At 37.2% G+C, this 21,798-nt stretch overlaps 1 protein-coding gene and 1 long non-coding RNA gene across 8 annotated transcripts in view; one reads left to right on the top strand and one right to left on the bottom strand.

Annotated features, from left to right (window-relative positions):
* The window catches only part of PDE5A (phosphodiesterase 5A), a 134,865-nt gene that overhangs the window by 10,551 nt on the left and 102,516 nt on the right, over positions 1 to 21,798 (bottom strand). For 6 of the 7 annotated variants that reach the window (XM_065836321.2, XM_065836322.2, XM_065836319.2 and 3 more), the window contains 8 exons: positions 21,317 to 21,425; positions 19,661 to 19,745; positions 15,330 to 15,505; positions 13,829 to 13,888; positions 8,103 to 8,249; positions 5,707 to 5,832; positions 3,512 to 3,606; positions 104 to 191 (listed from right to left, as the gene is read on the bottom strand). In XM_065836321.2, the coding sequence (XP_065692393.2) occupies positions 104 to 191; positions 3,512 to 3,606; positions 5,707 to 5,832; positions 8,103 to 8,249; positions 13,829 to 13,888; positions 15,330 to 15,505; positions 19,661 to 19,745; positions 21,317 to 21,425 (886 nt within the window). The remainder of the gene's footprint in view (positions 1 to 103; positions 192 to 3,511; positions 3,607 to 5,706; positions 5,833 to 8,102; positions 8,250 to 13,828; positions 13,889 to 15,329; positions 15,506 to 19,660; positions 19,746 to 21,316; positions 21,426 to 21,798) is intronic. The other variant, XM_065836320.2, reaches the window with a different exon arrangement.
* Positions 1 to 21,798, top strand: part of LOC139827841 (uncharacterized) — a 46,305-nt gene that overhangs the window by 5,592 nt on the left and 18,915 nt on the right. The gene's annotated exons all lie outside the window — the stretch shown is intronic.

Raw genomic sequence — 21,798 nt, 5'->3', positions numbered from 1 at the left:
ATCACTTAGAGATGTACAAGGGTGGGACTCTATCCAAAAGCTAAAAATAAAAAGTAGAATAGGGAATGATTTCCTTCAGCATGCACGAAAATGTGGCACTCACTGGACTATTCAGGATCATAAGGCATTGATCAAAATGATGATGCTCCATGATTGAGTGGCAATACAGTTGAGCCAGTGGATGTTCACTTCTGAGGAGTAAAAAGACCCATCAGGTGGAGAAATAAAATTAAACATACTACTAATCCAGAAAATCTTCCCTTTTAATGTCCTCCTTTTATTATCAATTCACTCCTACCCACCCATCCTTGTTCTTAACCAGATCCTTTCCCCCTTCTGTGTAACTGGCCAAAATTAATGCATTTGGAGGGATGCAGATGGAGTACAGATAATAAAACAATGCTGTTACTTTGTCACAACACTGACAACTCTAGTTTTCTGCCTTCTGTTACCTGTAGAGACCAGCTGCACACAAGGAGTAATACTCTAATAAAACATTTTATAGAGAGGGAAAGTTATTGTATGAAAAGGAAAGGCAACAAGAAGGGTTCCTTCAGAAACAAAATTTAAGTGACAGTTTTGGTTTTTTTAATGGCATATTTAGTCAACTCAGCTACTGAGCTTATAAGCAATAACAGACTGAATTGGAAGGCCTCTGATAGCAATGGAAAAATTCCTGTTGACCTCAGTGGACTCTGGTGCAGGGCCCAAAATGCTGATCAAGTAATTTCCCACTGTTGGTAACTTTGTCGGTACTTCATTCATCACTGCTCTCTTCATGACTGAACTACCGCAATATCATTACTTTCCCTATGCTCAGGGCAAAATCCAAAAGGGAAACACAATGTTGGTTATACAGGCGGGGAAAAACAGCATGAAACCAACTATGCGGATACAGAATTTAAAGCTGTCTTAGTCTAGAAAATAGAATTTACTATGTGAGTAGCTTTAGACAAAATACAGAAATTCCTCCTCTCTGAGGATTTCTAATTTCCATCCATTCCTCATTGTGTAACATGGTTCTTAGCTTTTGCTACTGTATCTTAACTTTTAGCCCTGGTCCCACATTGCTTATCTCATCTCTTTAACTAAATTTGGATTCTCTTGGAAGTCTGTTTTGCTGCTGATCCTGAAGCTATTACTATAATTATAATCTGACCTACAAAAGTTTAATCATGTAAGAGATTCTTTATTAGCATACAGTTCCATGGGACTTTTTGTATGGTTAAGGATCATTCAGCTGAATTAGCAGTTGCAGGATTGGGTCCCTGTGTGAGTGCACACAAGACTCAAATGGAAGTCATAAGAGGAGACTCTGGGGATTAAAGAAGCACAAAAATGTAGAGAGAAAGATGGAAAGACAAACAAAAACGCGGAAAGGGAGATTAAAGGATGCGAGCCCCTGATGATTGTGGGCTGGCTGCCCAGCACCTCCTCTGAGACCACTGCAAAAGGACTATAGAGCAAATGTGCTTGCATGTTTCTGTACAGAAACAAATTGTAGGATGGTGCCAATGCATGCTGGGTGAAATTCCCATTGAGTTAAATGGGATGCATACTGTGTCTCCTAAAGTTCATCCTGACTGAAGAGAGAAATATGTGAGAAATATCCTAGGTTATCTTCCCAAGTACTGCACCAAACTAGAGCTTGCTCAGTACTTACAGATCCTGGCTGTCTGGGAAGACACAAGAACTGGAAATAAATTCAGGTCCTACTTCTGTAGTGCACAGCATTTCTGTTAAACCACCGTGCCAGGCCAAAGGACACCATTGCTTTCTGAACACAGTAGTTTGGTTATGCAGTTTTCGTGCTTTGTGCTTGCCTACTTTACATGTCGGTTTGGAAGAAAAATAAAACAAACCCCCTGCATATCTACCAGAAGACGTTTAAACAGTTCATTTCCTGTAGTTTCTGCTACCAGGACCATTTTAATTTTTGAGACCCTGTCGCTTAAGAAAAGAATCATATGCTAAGTATCCACTCTTTGTGCTTCCAGTGAAGAAACAAAAGGGATCCATTCTTGGAAAAAATAACTTTTCACTTAGACTCAAATGAGAGATTTAAAAACAAAATTTGTGGAACATTTTATTGAAAAAGAATTATTAAGCTGTAATCATCTCTGTTTTACAGCATGTGTGAATGTTGGATTTTGCTGTCTATGACACTTTCCCAGGACATTTTTGAGAGGAGATGACGCATCTCCAGATGTCTTCCAGGAAATTTATTTTTAAATAAATAAAGCAAAAAATAGCTAACTGGTTCCAATAACTGCAAGGCTACAGTTACTGCTGGAATCCCCTATTAGGAAACTGGAAAAAGGCTACTCTCTCAGTTTTGTGGGGTTTCGAGTTGAGTTTTTTTCCTTTACACATTAGTCTTAGTGTTATTCTGAACATATCTGAAAAGCTGAAATTCTGCTTCAGCTTACTTATTTTCTGCCTTTCAGTATTCTCTGCCTCAAGCAAACTTTGCCTTCCCTAATATCTGACTTTACACACGGCAAGAACAGCAGACCACTTCTTCCAAAAAACCACTCTCCAACTCTGCCAGAAAAAGATACAAGTGTACATTTCTGAGTATCTTTTCCCCATCTCTGGTCAGATCAGGACACACTGCTGTATCACAGTCATCATATTATACCATGTTTTAAGTCAAGCTATTTATTTAATTGAAGAATCTGCTGTTCCCTGAAGTGAATACTAAATTCACTGAGAAGCAGATTAGGGGCAGATCTGAAACTATTAATAAATTCTAACAAAACAAGTAATTCTAGTTAAAAATTAAAATATGGAGAAGATTTCAGAGGAATTCAGATGCTTTTTGATAACTTCAAAGTGAAATATTTTATTTAGTAAAAATATTTTCTTTCAAGATTTTAAAACATATTTTGACTTTGTGCTTTCTAATTTTTTTGCTGTATTTCCAGAATGCATCCAAGTTCAAGAGTAAAGATAACCCAAAATCAGTGCAAAACAGTCACGCATTTCTCGTGTGATTTTAAATATGTATCTTATCAAATCAACTTAGAATTCTGGAAAAACGTGGCTAACTCATGAGTAGAACAGTCAGAGTTCAAAATGGTATGGAGATACTTTTGTATCAGATGACTGCAGATCTCAGCTTTCTGCGGGCCTGGACTACTTGGGGGGACCTCTGGCTGAGCAATCTGAAAAACTGCGTGTTTCCTATATGCTATCCTTTAGAAGCTGGGATCTTTTGCTGTCACTGTATGGGAAAAGGGGTGTGGGACATCTGAAACAGGAGCAGGAAGATGCTGCCCCTGCACGGTCTACAAGGAGTTCACTTCATCTGCCATCATAGTCAGTAACAGGTTGTGCATCTTTGCTTTGGACTCCTTGAATGTTTCTGGCTGTTCTTGCACTTACTGCTTTGTACAAACCTGCTCTGTTGTACAGCCTCACAACATCAAATCAGTTAGGTTGTACTTAATTTAGCTCTGTGATTTTGGTATTCATCTGTTTTTATTTAACTTCTCTTAGACTTACTTACCTTTGTATGTAAGAGTTGTTCACTCCCCTGTGATCCAAATCATGGCTTAGAGTTGCTATCAGCAAAGCCAGTGTTTCCAAGTCAGTCAGTTTGCTCTGTATGTAAGAGTATACAAGAAGTGAGTTAGCTTTATAATAGAGATTTATTCTGAGTGATCGGTATTAAATGTGCTGTCTTGTTTTTTTCCACATAGCAGATATGGTTCCGGCCCAAAGAAGACAAGGATGTAAAATGGTGTGCTGGGAATAAGGGGTTATCTCTGAAGTTGTGGTGCACAGTAGTAATCATTCTCCACAGGCCTCAATGCAGTTTTCAGAGGAAACATCCTTTAGCCCTATATATACTAATGAGGAAACTGATACAGTAGAAGAGAAAGTGACTTGTATAATGTCACCTGGCAGCAAAGAGAATGAGAATTGTTTTCGGTTCTGGCCTCATGACTTCTAGCTCAGTTCCTCTGTTACCTCGAGAGAGTTAGGCTACATTCTCCAAGTAGGTATAAAAATTCATTCCACAAATGTCCTTGAAATAACCAGAAGGAAAAAATCATGCTTTTCATTGATCATTGGGCAAATGAATTAACAGGAGTTTAAAACCCATGGTAAACAGAATTAAACAATATCTAACTCATTATTAAATTATTCTGGAGCTTAGGTTAGGTTATGGTTGGACTTAATGATCCTGAGGGTCACTTCCAACTGAAATGATTCTATGATTCAACAAGGATTAGTGGAGAGGTTACAGCTTCTCTTTTGTGACTATTTTGTATCTTTAATATTCAATAGAATTTGACAGCAAGTTTATTTATATCTGCCCAGTAAGAAATATAGTCTGGAAAAAACTACAGTATTCATGCAGCATTTTGCAATGGCACAAGAACAGCAGGCACAACAGTCGGGACAGGAACTTTGATCAGCTAATGACAGCCCAGCCACTCTGAGGCTGTGCCCTGTGTACAATCAAATTCAAATTCTCTTTAAGCAGTTACAACTTCTGTGAATTTACATCTGATTTCTAGATCATGAAACCTGTCCTTATTCTAGTCAAAAGACAAATCAGTTTGGAAATGGCTGATTTTATGTTTCTGCTAGGAAAATGTGGCCCCCAGTGCTTACTTTTCCACTCAAACCAGGGAAAATTGACTTATGTTCAACAACATTTCTGCCTCCAGAATCTAGGACATGAAAATCAGTGTGGAGTGAACCCAAAAAAGTTAGGAATAAAACAATTTATGGAAATTGCAGTGGGGGCTGACAGGATTCCAAAAATAGCAAGCAAGCTATCAGAGATTGCTAGGCCACACATAGAACAAAACTACCATGTCCATTTCAGTATAAAAGGGACATGAAAGGCCCTTGCCTTTGAATCTTCTAGCCCTTTTTTTTTAGGGACACAAACTTTGTAGAGGAAGGGAATGCCTCTATTGACACTGTGTTTTGATCTACAGATATAGGATTTATTTATTCTCAGAAGTGCTTGCTATAAAATAGTATAAACCCACTAATAACATTGTCCATAATCAAAATGAAGAAACACATTAATTAAGAATGAAAATAAACGTTGTTTTCTTCAAGAATATAAAAACAAAACCTAAAAACATACTTTGAAGAAACTGAATCAACATTTTTCTTATGTTGGGGATCATCTAGCCCCTCAGTATTTGTATTAAAGAATAAGTAGGTTGTTTTCAAAACCATGATGTCTTTTAAGTGGAAGGTTGAAACATTGTTCAAAAGCATTGAAATGAGCATTTAAACCTTTCTTTCAAAAAAAGTTCTGTTGTTTGTCTAAATCTGTACTCAGCTCTGTGCTTGAACTTCAATAAATTTCTGTTGAATATTATAAGGAAATATCCTGAAATAAGGTCAGTCCTTTTCTTCCTCGCCTTTTTGACTTGCTTGTAGCATAATCATTAACTTCAAAAAAGGACATAATCATGTACATGCCTTGAGATATTCCTATTGGGAACATCCACCTGATCATTTCCAAGGGAATGAACTCTTACTGGGTACATAACAACACAACAATAGTTTCACAAACCAAGCACTTAAAGCCAGAAGTCTTCAACAGAATTATTTTGATTTCACTAGCAGCACTGCAGAATGATGAGCATCTTACTGACATGACAATCAACTATCCATCGTTACAGAATTCGTGTGCTAAAAGATTCTTAATGCAGAAATGCCAAAACCTACCTGAATTTTACCAGATTTTAAAGCAGCAAACATGCACTGCGCTGTATTAAAGGCATGTCTCCAATTGTGATAAGCAACATTTTTCCGATAATTTTTCTTCACACTTAAAATCCATCTGCAGAGAACCTTTAAGAAACAGCATCACATGGTTAACTGAAAATGTATTAGAAATATATTTTTTTAATTAAAACAAATCTTTCTCTAACCCAGCTTGAAAATCAACTCTCTCACAGAAAAAAAAAATCCTTTTAACCTCAACAAAGTTAAAATATAACATAATTGTGAACATAGATAAGAATATGCTTATAGCCACTAGTTCAGCCTCTCATTGAGTATCTATTATAATACTTGTGGTTTCAGGTTTTTATTACTAATGACTAAATGTTAGTGTCAGACGCAGTTCAGAAACTGAGTTATATTAAGCTAACTGGAAGAAAAGAATTCTTGTTTGTAATGACACATTTCATAGAGACAATTTATTTTTTAGTTACAGAGTTCTCTTAAGAGCTGCTTTGATAGTGAACATGTGGCTTTCCCCTCATACCAGCTTGTCAAAAGACAAGCAGAATTGGACTTTGGAAAGCAAATAAGTATATATGAAGACTGCAACTACTATATTACTGGATAGGGGTTTTTTATGCAGGAAGAAAGTATGTCCTGGATGTTTTACACAACAGTACTACAAGTTGTGGGTTATACTTTATTTCTAAGGAAGTGAAAAGGTGTGAAGGTCAGGTAGTAATTTGATGTGGACTAGAACAGATCCCTTGGTTTAAATGACCACAGCATACTGCCGTATGGTAAATGCTGACTGAGGACCTAAGCCTTGGTTTGTTCAAGACAAGTTTTAGTGTTCATAGTGAAAAATGTACTGACAGAAATGAAAATCCAGTATCATTCACCAACATAAGAGATTCTCCACAGACAAAGCAGCAGTATTCTCTTTTCTTTCCACTGTTAAAAAAGCAGTATGTGGCTACTGCCAGTTTTCTTTAGCTCTAGTATGGAAAGATGAAAGTCTGGCTTCACAGCTGTCAACGTTCTCTTGCTTCTATTGAGATGTGTAATTGCGTGTCTATTGTCATGGTGTTATTGGTTTTACAAATCCATTACAATTTCTCCACTAAGAACTAGACGTCCACCCGTTACTGGGCTGATACCCTCTCTCCTGTTGGGACATATCTCTTAAGGAACAAGTTACTCGGTAACACAGTACTCCTTTCTGCCGTTACGCTCTACTAATCTAAACTGGTCTATAAACTGGTAATGTAGAAAATAAATACCTGTTTTCTTTTACTAATTTGTTTGCCTACTGTGTCCTCTGAATTTTTGTACTGAGCTTTTGCAATTTTTTGAAAAATACGTAAAGGAAAAATTAAAGTGTTTAAAAAAGGTTTACAAATAGAAATTGTGTGTATTGAGTGGAAGAGGCCAAAGAGATTACCTAGTCTACCTCCAGGCCAGGAGCACAATAAGAATACCTGTCTAGATCACCTCTGACAGATGCATATCTACAACTAGATTTACTGGTAGAAACCTCCAGGGAAATTTCCACAGCCCACATAACTAATCTGTTTCAGTCTTTACTATCTCCATAACTATAGAGTTCCCCCTAATCTCTAACCTAATATTTTGTGAGTGAAAGACTAAACTGATTGTTTTTACTACCTTATATGGACATAGAGAACAATCTCTATTACTGTCCTCTTTATAACTGTCTTTCACTTACTGAAATGTTGCTATGATCTCCTTCCTCAATATTCCGTTTGCTGGAGAAAACCAGCTTAATTCATTCAAACTTTGATCAATCTCCTAAATGGTCATTTTTAAAAACATTGATTTGTATCTCTGTGTGTCTCTTCAGACATGAGCTACAATACAAATTACTCCATGGGCCTAAAATACCACTCCTCTGTCAGTAAAAAATGAAATTTGCCCCATTTTTCTACTAAGACACATTATTGACTTTTACATAGTTTCTGATATTATTAGCTGTGAAATGTTTTTCTCTGTTCCTGCTACCTATTCTTTTGTTTACCATTCTTAATTTATACATTTGACTGCTTTTGTTAGTCTTTATATATTTATTCTTGCTGGTTTTGAAATATTGCAATAGATTTTAAAACTCATTTGAATTTTAACGAAGTCCTCTATTTCCACTCCCCAAAGTTTCTAAAAGCATTTTACAGTCCATTAACCAAATCATTCATCATTCAGTGGAACCGAACTAAGGACAAATGCCAATACTGCCCACTTGAAATACCCTCCCCGTTTGCTAAGTACTCTTTAATACAGGTTTTCAATTATATTTACTGTACGATCATTTCATTATTCTCCTGATTTTCTAATAATGAAGTTGTCTTTTTATGTGAAGAAGCACTTGACAACATTCATACCTCATGTTTCATTTGGAAATTTTGCACTAGGTTGAGATCTGTGAACATTCGAATCGTACACAGTGTTGTTTCAAAATCTGATAGCTCGAAATCGCTGAAGTAGAAGTCAGTTAGGTTGAGAGATTGTGCGGATGGTACTATAGCAGCCTAGAGAAGAATAAGAGAACACAGTTTAGCACTAGGAAAGAGAAAGCATAACATAAATATCTGCTTTTTCAACAGAGTAGTGAGATACTGCATTTTACCTTCACATTATACTGAAACCTGATAATTACTTCTCATTTACCTTTCCTTAGCCCTTCTTGTTTAACATTACCTTATTTGCTTAGATTTAACATGCAGTTTTCCATAGATCAAGAGAATAAGGAAAGGATTACCTGATCAAACAGTCTGTTACCTAAATCAAATTGTAACCAAGAATATGTATGAAATTGGGAGATTGAGATACTGGGGCATTGGAGTTACATGTTTGTTTTTATGTACGTGCAGACATCAAAATCTGTAACTGCTGAAATTTTTCTAAAAGACAGTGAGAAAAAAGATGTCAGTGTGGACCAGCTGGAACAAAGAGTTCCTAACAGAATCCACATTCAGCACTATGGTGTCAGGGCATGTCCACAGGGAGAGCTTTCTCAGGACTAGAAACCTGAAAAATTAGGGTTCACCTGTTATCAACCATCTGCAAATTCTTTGGACAACGTTTTTTATTTAATTTAAATACAATCATAAACCTTCAATGTGAAATTTGAAATTACAAAGTAGACAAAAAACCCCAACCCTATACTTTTTAAAATCTATAGCTTTCATTGTCAGTAATACTCCACGTATTGCAACTCTACTCTTTCTAGTTATAAAATTCAGAGTATAGGTATTAGTTGCCCTTCCAAATGCAGGTTGCTAAAAAAATAAATGGTAAGTCTTACACTACAGAACAAAAGTTAGTATCAGGTTTTTCATTAGAATAAAAGGTGGAGTTCTCAGTGCTACTTCTTCACAGTCGTTTCACCTCAGTATGAGTGTGGAACAAAAGAAAATCAGGTAAAACTGAAATGGTGAAATAAATAAACCTATGTGTTTATCTTCCTTTTTGTAATTCTAGGGGAAAACATTTCTGCAGCATGGGGAACTGTGTCCTAGAAGGCTGAGATTGAAAAGGACGCATATGTCGTAATATACAATATTATTACATGTAGCATGCAAATCAACTCTTTCCATTACTACGTGTACCCATCTCTGTTCCATATGTTTGCTGTTATCTTTCCTGTGTGTCAGAATTGGAAAATCATGAAAGATTATGAAAAATAATATTTACACAGGAAACAAAATTCCAGCATTCTTACACATTTCATTTACCAGTAATTTTGTGTCTCTCAGTTTGGATTCATGTGGTATTTCACCTATGAGCATGTGAAAGAACCACCAGCCTGCATGCTTGGTGGAAAATAATGCAACCATTCAGGAACTCTAATGACATAATTTTGAAAAACTGCAACTGCAGTCTGGTATTTCATGAGGAAAGGGGCTGGAAGGACACAGCAGGAGCTCAACAGAACACCTCATGCCTGTCTTCTGACTTCATTCATAATTTATCTTGCCCTTCCTTGATCGCCTGCCTTTGACAGCCACAACAATAAGTTTCTTTTCAGCTTAGACATAAAAAACTGCACTGTGTAGCTAGTCAAGTGTTATTTAACTGAATTAGAGATTTCCTCTTTTGCTTACTGAAGCCAGTAGAGCTATCTGCTGCTCCCCATTTTACAACACGACAGTTCATCAGCTATTTTAATTTTGAGTTATTGAGCTATGGTCAGCTTCTGTAAGCTCTGGCCGAACTACAACTTCTTGCTCAATTTCTCCACCTCAGGAATATTATAAACAGCAAGAAATGAAGAAAATGTGCCAGTTAATCCCCCTCTTTGCATAACTGTGACTTTTTCATTAATATTGCTTTCTATAGGCATTGCAATAACAGTAATTAATAATGAGCAATTGATTAGTGAGTCCATTTCATTACTCAGTTAAGCATAAACGATTATTTTAAAAATTTGCCTTCTATTATGATTGAAAACCCTACAGATAAAGCTTATAACTTCATTTCATATGCCAAGGCATTACCTTCAAGGAAAGCCTCAAGCACAAGAATAGTCCATTCTGACATGCAGGAAGTCAAGCGAGCATGGGAAAAGGCCAGCATGGATGAACAGGGAATTCCTGAGTGAGCTCAATGAAAAAATGAAGTACACAGAAGGAGGAAGTGGGGATGGGCTACCTGGGAAGAATATAGAGACGTTACTAAAGTGTGCAGGTATGGAGTTGGGAAAACCAAAGCTCAGCTTGAGTTGGAACAAGTGAAGTAAATACACTGGCAGCAAAAGAAAAATGTGGGACCACTGTGGTAACTGAGTGGCAACTATAAACCAGTTTGCTTTGTTTCATTTGCTTGGTGTGACAAAACAGAGGTTGCAGACAGTGTCCAGGCTCAATGGAGGTGATTGATGCAATACAATATTCTGTAGTACATGGAAAAAGATGATGGAAGTGAAAAATTTGACTGCAGCCCATTACACAAGGCTGATAATGAAGAGAAGATGAGGAGAGGAGGGGAGGGGAGGGGAGGGGAGGGGAGGGGAGGGGAGGGGAGGGGAGGGGAGGGGAGGGGAGGGGAGGGGAGGGGAGGGGAGAGGAGAGGAGAGGAGAGGAGAGGAGAGGAGAGGAGAGGAGAGGAGAGGAGAGGAGAGGAGAGGAGAGGAGAGGAGAGGAGAGGAGAGGAGAGGAGAGGAGAGGAGAGGAGAGGAGAGGAGAGGAGAGGAGAGGAGAGAAGAGAAGAGAAGAGAAGAGAAGAGAAGAGAAGAGAAGAGAAGAGAAGAGAAGAGAAGAGAAGAGAAGAGAAGAGAAGAGAAGAGAAGAGAAGAGAAGAGAAGAGAAGAGAAGAGAAAGAAGAGGAGTTCCAAATGGAAGGGACTGATGACAATCATCTAGTCCAACTGCCCGATGAAGCATCTCTTTTATGTGCTATCAGATTATTTGGAAGAAAACAAGGCAAATCACAAAAAAGTTATATCCAGAAACAAAATTTCAATCTATTTTGGCTGGCTTGGTACAATGACATAAGTGCAAAATAAAAATTAATAAAATTCTGAAGCCAACTACATCGCCATTCTTCTGCTGACCCTCAGTAGTGGAACAAAAGTTGTAATATGCAATGTGTTAGTTTTAACCATCAGGGAAGGTCCAGTTTCTGGACAGTGACTTAGTACATCACTGTAATTTAGGCAGCTGGATCACATCTCCATATGTTAAATAGAAGTTGTACAATCTGAAGCCAGGAACATATGAGTATCATCTGTCTATCACTTCAAACAGGGTGGTTATATTAGTTAACTGCTCCACATGCTGATTTCAAAACTTTAGTCTATGTGTTAATGGGAAAATAGTCAGCACAAAGAGATCCCAGTAGTGTGGTAGGGATTATTCTTAATTAGGGGGAAATACTAGCACAAGTACTTCACAAAAGTTTTTGGAAATTCTTTGTCAGCACATCAGAAAATAAAGTTCTCTACACCTTGCTGACAGTTTGATTGTGAGGAAAGTATCATTTACATAAGAAATGAATTGTCACACATATTACCCTGAATCAGTCCTTAAAATATCTTGCACTGAACTGCTTTCTAGAGTCACCTCTCTCCCTTGACTAAGAAGCTAAGGAAGTAAGTTTTAATAGCTTTCTCAACTTGGGTAGCAGGTACTTGCTTTGTCACTACTTATCCAAGACTTAGTTTAAGACTACCCTGTTTCCCCCAAAATAAGACCTACCCCGAAAATAAGCCCTAGCATCATTTTTCAGGATTTCTGAAGATCCTTGAAATATAAGCCCTACTCAAAAAATAAGCCCTAGTTACAGTTCATTGAAAAAGTTGATTTAAATAGTGTCCAGGCAGCTATACATGTAAAAAAGTAAGCATCTTTTGGAGCAAAAATTAATATAAGACCCTGTCTTACTTTGGGGGAAACACGGTAGGAATAGGAGTACCAATGTCTTTAACATAAATGGCTTTATTTTGAAACTCCCTTGGCCCTGTCTCTTTTCACATACTGCTACCTTTATTGATGCACAGAAACAGCAAGAAGTTTCAGAAAAAAAATGACAGAGGTTGATAACTGCAACATTTAATTGTGTTCTACTTTGTGAGTACAGAGACATAGGAAAAAAGACACCAATGATCCTGTTTCTCAAATGGCACTTGCTGACAACAGATATTTAAGGAGCAATATTTGCCCAGGGTTTGCTTTGGGCTCCATGTGGGGCTGTGAAGTTCTACAATACCCTTCTTTTTAGTGCCTGTGTCTGTTTTTTTGATGTTTGTTCTGTTTGTTTGGTTTGTTGGTTTTTTCTTGCAGATCAAATGATCTGAACTAATCTGGTTGCTGTGTTAAACTTCAGAGTGGTGGCTTCATAGCATGAAAATAAGGGTATTTGTTTCATGCCCTGCGATGTGATGTGAGGATATGTGGTATATCTGAGGCTGCAAAACCCGTTCAAATAGCACTGTAAGACTGTAGACTAGAGGAAGCCAAATCTGGTGTATGCATCCCCAGTGCCTGTTGGAGATGGCCTCTGCTATGTGCTCTGGTACTATGTGCTCTGGTATCACCTTAGAAAGTGGTGGTTGACATGGGCCGTGATTGTGCTAGGAAGCATGTGGACAGTTAATCAAAGGATTGTGGTCACTGGTTGAGTGGTAGGTTTATCGTGGTTCTGTTTTATTTCCCAGTAAAGATGTAACCACAGAGATTATAACTCAAGCTCTGAAGAGAAACCATCAGAGATGTTTGGCATTGCTGGTCTTGTCAGCGTCTCTTTATTGATGAGCAACAGTGTGGTATGACAGAGGTTCAAAATCTGTGTGATGCCAACCATTCTAGAATTATCCTTAGTCTTGTGCCTTGTTCTGTGGCACCTTGCTTGTCCAATCCAGTCCAGTCCAATACTACCCAACTTGTGTTCCCCTATGTCTGCCTTCCTCTCCATCCCTCCATCCTTCCCATTTTCTTTCGTACAGCAAGGGTGATGATATTTTCCCAGAATGTCTCCTCCAACAGAGAGAACTGGAGAGATGAAACACAGGCTGGGCTTTGAACTACACTTGAAATTGTAGCTGTAGTTATTCTTTAGGCAGTGATTTCTAAACACAGAATTAAACATGAGCAGAACAGGACATTGCACAGAAAAGTAACCATAAAAGTAAAAATAACTGTTGCATTAACAATTAAATACAAAATTTCTATGTAAGGCCATAAAGTTGTACCCATACTCAGGATGTTTGAACTGTACCAAAGATGTAAAATATACAACATTCTGGCTCAGCTGCAGAAAGAAGAATTCTCAATATTTTGCTTCTGAAATACTTAATCATTGTGAGTCGATATTAACATTGCATCAGCTGTTACTGTCATGTAAACTCATGAGAATGGCAGTCGGTATACTTCTGATTGTCCTGTAATTGCAGCTCTCTGGCCAGCTTCTATCTCTCATTGCAGGTGTCATAACATTTCCCTTTTATTCGATGTATTGACTGAACTCAGGGAACCAGTTTAAGCTTCACTATAATTTTTATTTCTGGAAAATGTGCTCCTGCATGTTTAGGGATCACATCTTATGTAACAAACTGCCCTTTGCTGTTCTATTAATGGAATATTCCTAATGTAATAGTAAAAAATTCAATTACCGCTGTTACCTGCAGCTCCCTCGTTTCCTCCTCAGCAGCAGAAGCATGGTATGAAAGAACCTAGAGAAAGAGAAAAACAGCCCTTAGTACAAACCAAAGAGCAATGTGTTAAAAAGGTATTTATTATAATGCAGAATTTTCAGCTTGCAGCTGCACTGCATTGCATTGCATTGGCCTTGCAGAGCCTGCATTGCTTTTAAGGGAGCTCTCTGAACACATATGGGAAGATAACTGCAGCTTTCACAAACCTCCCACAGCACAGAACCTTCTTGAAATAATTAGGCCAAGAAGACATAAATAGTTTCTATAAAAGAGCAAAGAACTCTGATTTTCACTTTGGAAAGTTTTCATGCCCCACTTCCATAGACAAATAATACATGAAACAACTATAATTATGAGCATGACATTGTTGCCATAATAATTCTTTAAGAAGTCTATTCAGACATAAAGTTTTGCCCTAAATGAAACTTGGCAAAAAAGTCTGAAAGACAATTTGTTTGTTTTATGTTAACAAAATAAGCTCATATTTTTAGCTGTTGAGAACACAGGACATTAAAATGTTATGGAGGTTTTACAACAGCTAGAAACTGCCTTCTTTTTTTTGTAAAGAAGCCATCTTATATACCAACCTATAATCTGTCTCAACTTCCTATATTATCTATAAAGTGTTCTAGTAGAAGAGAGAATTGCCAATTTGCCATATAAACAAACAGCTCTTTTTTTTTTTTTTTAAAGCACTGAAACGATTTTGACAATAATTTTACCGCTTTTTTATTTAACATGACTTAGTACAGCTTTATTTGAGAGTTGTAACATTTCTTTTAGAGGCTACAGAGTACATAATCCCCATTTTAGGAATTCTGCAAACACTCTGTTTACACAGTGAATGTTAGGAGATCCAAAGTCTACAAATTTTTCACTTTCAGCTTCAAGTTATCACCTCTGAGTAATTCAGCTTTTCAGACTAAGGCCCTCTTTAGCTGTTAAACTTAACAGTAACCAATTCAAAGGGTGAGACCAGATGACGTTCATCTTGATATGGTTTGATGGAGTCTGAGGAAATTGCTGAAAACCTACAATAATGCTGCTGTTACTCCACAAACCAGTTTGTCTAAAGGACTGAGCCAAAATCATCACAGAAAACCTCAGACAAGAAAAGGAAGCTCCTATTCCCCCAAACCATTTCCTCTTCCTACGCAACAGAACAAACCAGCTGTGTTGCCAATGTGTAGCCTCATGAAGAGGAAAAGATACATTCAGCTCACCACTAAATCTCATGAGTGAAGTTAAAATACAATACCAAATAAAATAGTCTGCTGGCAGATATGGAAGCAAGCAGAAAAAGTGTTGTGCAATACAACAGGCCAAATGCTGTTCTGAGGGAGAACAATTTCTGTTCAGTATCCATGTGAGTAGCTGCGCTTGTGTAGAACAGACAGGGTTTGGAGAAAATTAGGATCTGTGTTGGGCTAATTAAGGACCATATAGATTTTGAACTCACCTCTAATGTCACCATCTGTTTGGCCATGGCTCTTTCTACAGCTTCATACATCTGTGTATTCTGGATCCCCAAGCCACAAAAGATGACAAATGCTTCCAGGAACTGTTCATCATTTCTGTTGAAAGCCTTTATTTTGCCTGAGTTTTCTTCCATCTTATTCACAAGCTGGCAAACTCCTATGCCAGGACACAGAAATTAAAAAGTAATACAGAGAACTGCCAAAGTATCACCTCTTATGTAGAACATCAAGAGAAAAATGAAGTCTGGGACAGTTTAGCCTACAGTACAGACCACCGGAATACATAAAAGTGACACACAGGAGTGCTGTGTAATTTTCCCTGAAGTTTTTTGGAGTAATTTCACTGTATTACAGAAGAAATACTTAAACGTTATATATTACTTAGTAGACTCAAAAGTATGTGTTAGGATTTATAAACCAAAAATGTAGGGCTTTACAGACTTGATTATCTTGTGAAATTCTAGGGTAGTTTTAATCCTGGCTTTTATTATTAGTAGTCTTGTAGATTGATTTAATCCCTAAAGACAATTTGTCCTTTGGATGCTAATTAAATTTTTGTAACCATGCCAAAAGAATATTTATGAAAGTCAAAACAGTGGTACACAGAGTTTTCACTTCTTTATTTGAGTCAGTGCTGGACATTATTTTCCAATAAATGAACTAAACAGAGAATACCCCAGTTGAGGCTCAAAGTTTAAGTACACACGCCGATTCTATGAGGGTGTGATCTAATTATAGCCCACTCCAAAGACAACTGATGTAATTGAAGAGCATCTCACTGAATTCAGCTTGTTAGGTTTAAGCTTGTTGATAGTTGCATCTGATTATTTTCCATAAAGGATTTCTGGACTGTCCTGTGCCCATGCCATTGAAAGGTCTGACAGGTAACTTCTACCAGATTTTGCCGCAGCTTAAATCCCTGACACTATTTTAAGCAGAGGGAAATTCCCACATCTACTCACTTGAGTTTTACATAGTGGATGGCAGCTTCTGCTAAGAAATCAGAATATTAATTAAAGTAGTTGCATTGTAATTATACATTGTTTTGGCCAAAACTGCTTTGGGGGTGATTTTTGTATTAAGTGAGTTCAAATGTTTTTTCACTCTCATCAGTATGAGTACTAACAGTTTTGAGGATAAAAGCTAGCATTTTCCTGGCCAACTGCAAATAATTATCCTAGTAAAAATTAATAGTTGTAAATTTAAAATTTTGAAAAAATAATTTTCTATAAATTGCTCTTGCATACCAGTTTGTACTTTATGTATTTTACGATGAATATTTTGCAGCGAAAGAGTGATACATTAAATATGTATTTAACTAGCAAAAGAGAAGATAACTATTTATCATTGTGTTTCCAGAACGCTCTTAACAATTTGTAGGTTTTCTTACATCAGTAGAGCTACTCCTAATATACATAAGATATATGAACAGAATTTGAATGCCTTCACTACCATAAGGTCAGGGAGGGTGGATTTGCTCTCAGCTTCTGGTTAGGGAAGAGATTATAATGAATTCTATTTTACAGCAGTACCATCAGTGAACATAATCAGCAGCTACTGTAAGGTCTTGCCAGTGCTAATAATTTTTGTACAAAAGTATTTCTAGCATTATAGTACTCCATATTTACAGAGTAAAAAAGCTCAGAGGTTTGTAATTAAAAGGAAAAAGGTATGAGGGAGCAACTGTGCATCTTCCCTGTTACAGCAGGTAGAAAAAGTGAGGAAACAGTAGCACGCACATGCAAACTATGTTTTTAGAAGAACATTGGCTTTGCATATAGAAGTTTTAATGTCTGCTAACAATGTAACACTGTCCTGTCTCCAAATTGCATTCTGTTTGGGGAACTTAGTATCACAGTTTCTTCTAAAGAGATCAGTAACAACACTACAACTGTAGCTGCAAACTGTTGTGGCATCTGAATACTGCAAACAGGATTCTGGACCTTGATTGAGTGAGATGACTAGATTCTTGAATGATAGTAAAAATATGTTATGCCAGGGAATAAGGATTTGTTAAGAACAATGTTAACTTTCCCTGGGAAAAAGAAGCTGACCTATAAAACTCTATAGGAAAATCTCATGGAAATCACTTTCAGATCTCTGTTCAGTACTGTTTATGACATAATTATTTCCATAGCAACTGTGACATAATGAACACAAGATTAAGACTCAACAGTGAATAAGCCACAAGAGCAAATGAATCCTTAAAACACACAGCCTTTGGATGCATGTAAATATCTCAAACAAAAAAAAAACAAAACAAAAAAAAAAAAAAAAAAGGAGAGGAGAGAACTGTAGTAAATATACTATGTAGTGCTTAACACTATTTAACCGTATCCTTTTTCAAAAACTTCCCCAAAGCATTGAGGAGTCCATACATTACAATTAAAGGAACGTATCGGAACATACCTATAAAACTACAGAAAGATTCTGTAAACTTTTCAGCACATACCTGAAAAATTCACAAGTGAGGAGAATAGAAAAGTTCTTTTCATCTTTCTTGCCCATAAGATCTGTACAGTTTTGCTGTGGACAGTTTCCCCTCCCACACACACCCGTCTGCACCCCCCACTTCCCAAATTCTGGTTTTTGGTATAGTAACCTTAAAAATAAAAAAGTGGACTTATAACAATAGTCTTGCATAGTGTATAGTACGTTAAAGGAAATTCTGGGTATTGTCCAAAAGACAGCTTATTGACTTTGCCCCATTAAACATCTGAACATTAGGCAGGCTGTGAAACCTTAAAGGACTTTGAAGCACATTTCCCAATTACTCAGATTTGAAGAAACCACCTAAACAGGTGGCCTGACTGAAACCTTCAGTTTGAACTTCCATAGGAATTAGCAATAGAAAGAAACTATTTGGGATCAGATGCAACTGTTTTATCAGTAGCTAACAGCATAGTGGAGTATCTCTAATTAAAGCTCAACAGTTCAGTCTCCATCTTGGTCTTCTAGGGTCTGGTAAAATATTTAAAACAACATAATAAAATAACTCATTAAAGAAGCTGATATCAAAAGACATTTCAGAGAACTCCATTAGGTAGAGATGATTCTTCTCTTTCTCTCTGCTTCAGGAGTTAAAAAAAAGAGACCACCCTTCTTGGAGAAGGTACCTCATATTTACTATATACACTGGTTATGCAGTTTTGCCATAATTCTCAAGGGAAATTATTGGAAGACCATTTAAAAATGCATTTTGGAACTCTCAGCATTTACTTGCCAGATTTTGTAAAGCTGAGGAAGTTGGGCTCATACTGCTATCTAGGAATCAGTGTATTTTATGTTCTGTTTCTGTGGAACTTTTGCCAGGAAAGCAGGCTGACACTCATTCTACTCTTCATGGGACAGGGAAGTCATGGTAATTTCCAAAAGCATCATCATTCCTTTGTTTAAGGTGAATGTGAAACTCACTGAAAGACTTAAAGCTCATTAAGCTTATTTCCTGACCAGATTCTCAAAACTATTTAGGTGTATATTCATCTTTAAGACCCCAACCATGGCCACCTAAATATTTTTGGGGAACTAAAGATAACTAGGCTTCTAAGTTTCCATAAGAATCTAGACCTTTGTGGACCTAAGTAATGTCAAATTACTTCTGAAAATGTCACCCCAGGAACCAGTGGTAGTATGGCCACTATTTAAAATAGAAGAAAAGTAGTTCTAGAAAAAGCAAAGGAGATGCTGCAGAGATATTTACACTGGGTAGCTTTAGACTCTTAAACTAGTGTCTTAAGATAGGACTGTCAGCTCCCTATGTAATCTACAGATAGAAGCAAGGACCTCCAAAGGGCCATTTGTAGCACAAAAATGGCACAGCAGCTGGCCTTCTAATGGACAAATCTTTCTGTAGCTGAGTCTCATTTATGGCAACTGTCAATGTCTGTGCAGTTCAATTTGCCTTTTCACATGCCACCACTCTTCCCTAAAAGCTCAACACTACAGACAGCTCAGGCCTGAAGAGCTTATTTACTGATTTAGATCTTCTCTTCCTTTCACCGTCTTGTTAAAGACACAAGAGTGGTAACTGGCCCTCTAAACAGGAAGCAGTGAAAATAATGTTACTTACACAAAATTTTTGAATACCAAGAAGCTACAAAAATGGTGAAGTATCACAAGACTGTTATAGATATTTGGTAACTTACTAGGTAATTGATTTACAGTCAAGGTTGCAGTGGATTTATTAGTTGAAAACATGATAGTTAAGGATCTTTTGTCCTGGGCTGAGATTCCATGTTGCTGAGATTTTAGTGTAGAGGACATAAATATTTATAAGAAATGTATGAAAAAAAATTTTTTTAAAGATACCTACCTATCACCTTATTCTTTTTCCCATTTTTTATTGGTGTACACAGCAAACTCTTTATGTGTTGACTTACATTTTCTGTATTGTCATTCTGTTAAAAACAAAACAAAACAACAAAAATTACAGTTAACTGTTGTAGAGACTAATGTTCAAGTAGCTGAAGTAAAAAAGCTGTAGAGCTGGGGTCTACAGACATTTTGGTTTATGTAGTCCTTCAAAAAGCAACCATGTCTTCAGAGAGTTTGCACATCTTTGGCTGGACAGTATAATAAATGTATCTGATACAGGCTTTGGTGAGTAATAACACAGCTAATGATGTGATAATCTTCATTCAGTAGGATTTTACAGTGCCTCTGTGCTAAAAATGTGCTGCTTGCATTAAAAGGCACCACTTCCTTGGAACTGACAACTTTGAACCAAGACAAGGTGTTCCACTCAGTGCAGCTGCAAAAGAAATCAGCTGGGCTTTAGGACACCTTTGTAATCTTTCAGGTGATGAGCTGTAAAAGGAACTGACCTCTCCCCTTTCTGGCATATCCCCTCACCTGTAATACAGCAATGTAAGGAACAGGTGTCATGAACCAAGAGTAACTACCTGGCATTAAGCTAACTGTGTATCTTATAGCACTAAAATTTTCTTAAGCTTTGTTTTGTTTGAGATGCCCTGATTAACTAACATTCAATTCCTGTGTTGCTCAGTCCTTCATAGGACTCCAAAACACTCCAAAACATCCGTGAAACCTTGCACAGAGAAAAAGGGGAGCAACACAGCTCCTCACCATGAGCCTGTCCCTTCTTTCCACTTACTGGAATAATCACACTGAACACTGTATTTTCTGACCTTTTTGTTGTGCATCTCAGAACAGAGTTCAGTAAAAACTGCTGATCATAACTCCTCTCCCTCTCACTGCCCTCTCCCTGCACCCCTCTAGCTGACAGGCTTAAACATAGTAAGAGAAGCAGGCATCTTTCTAATTTCTCCATTGACAGGAAAATACAGGATTACAAGTTTGCTTTTTTGTTGATGACGACTTTGAAAGCAACCTGACTGTAATCTGAATCTTGCCAAGTGACCTTTCCCTCCTAACGCTCCAGTATCTGTGTGTTCAGTAGCACACCAAACCACAAGCTCACACTTGATGAAGTGTGAAGCAAAAGCTCCCAAAGAAAAGATTTTCCCTCTGCAAAACAGCAAAGAACTTGCATCTGTAACATTCATCTTTGCCAAAACAAGAAGGGAAAGGAGAGGATAAAAGGGAAGGAACTTTTGAGAGCCTGCAAACACTCACAGTAAAGTAGAAATTACTGTGAAAACCTCCAGTGGTTCTTCTCTTAAATGTTTTCCACAGAACATATTGCAAGATCTCCATTTTGCAAAATTTACTGACAAATGAATATTAGGCTTTTAAAATAATGGTTGTAGGGATAAATCCCTCCCATGGCCACCTGGCTCACTGTGTCTGAGTATTGTACCATCTCTCCACTGATAATGAATTTTATCAAGCAAATGTACCTTCCTTCGTGTTTGCATAATTCTGAATGTGGCCACTAGATTAACAGAAGTAATGAGGGCAAAACAAAAAAAAGGTTTGAAAGGTAGACGGAAAAACATTTTCCATTTCTGAATTTCAAATCTAAGCTCATTATACTTATTATACTTACTGTCCAGGGAAATCTTCTGTCTTTGCAGACATCTGGGATGTTGAGAGGCTCCATCGTATTCTTGACATACTGAGCATACATATAATTGATTTTGTTTGTGTCATAGTCCCTGAAGGATACAACATTATTATGATGTGCTTAGTATGACAACGGGCCATTTCATTATGCAAAGTAAGTAACTGGTATGAGGAAAGGATAAAACCAATAGATACATAATAGAGTTGAGTTCAAATCCTGTATCCCAATCCAGCTGTCATCACAAAACTGCAGAGTGGATTGATTTGTATGTTCCTCGATTTCTTTAATATTCAACAACGTTAACACTGAACAGCAAACTTAAGAAATAAACAAATCAGTACAGTTTATGTAGATGAAGGATAAATAATGAACAGCTGGTTTATATTGAAATAAACAGAACTTTGTGAAAACAAACTCCATTCATGAATCTGACACACTCGAAAAATCACTACTGAATGGAATTC

This window comes from Patagioenas fasciata, chromosome 4, assembly GCF_037038585.1.
Source record: "Patagioenas fasciata isolate bPatFas1 chromosome 4, bPatFas1.hap1, whole genome shotgun sequence".
In the NCBI taxonomy this organism is placed as follows: Eukaryota; Metazoa; Chordata; class Aves; order Columbiformes; family Columbidae; genus Patagioenas; species Patagioenas fasciata.
The sequence above is the reverse complement of the archived record's forward strand: the minus strand, read 5'-3'. Positions and strand labels throughout refer to the sequence as shown.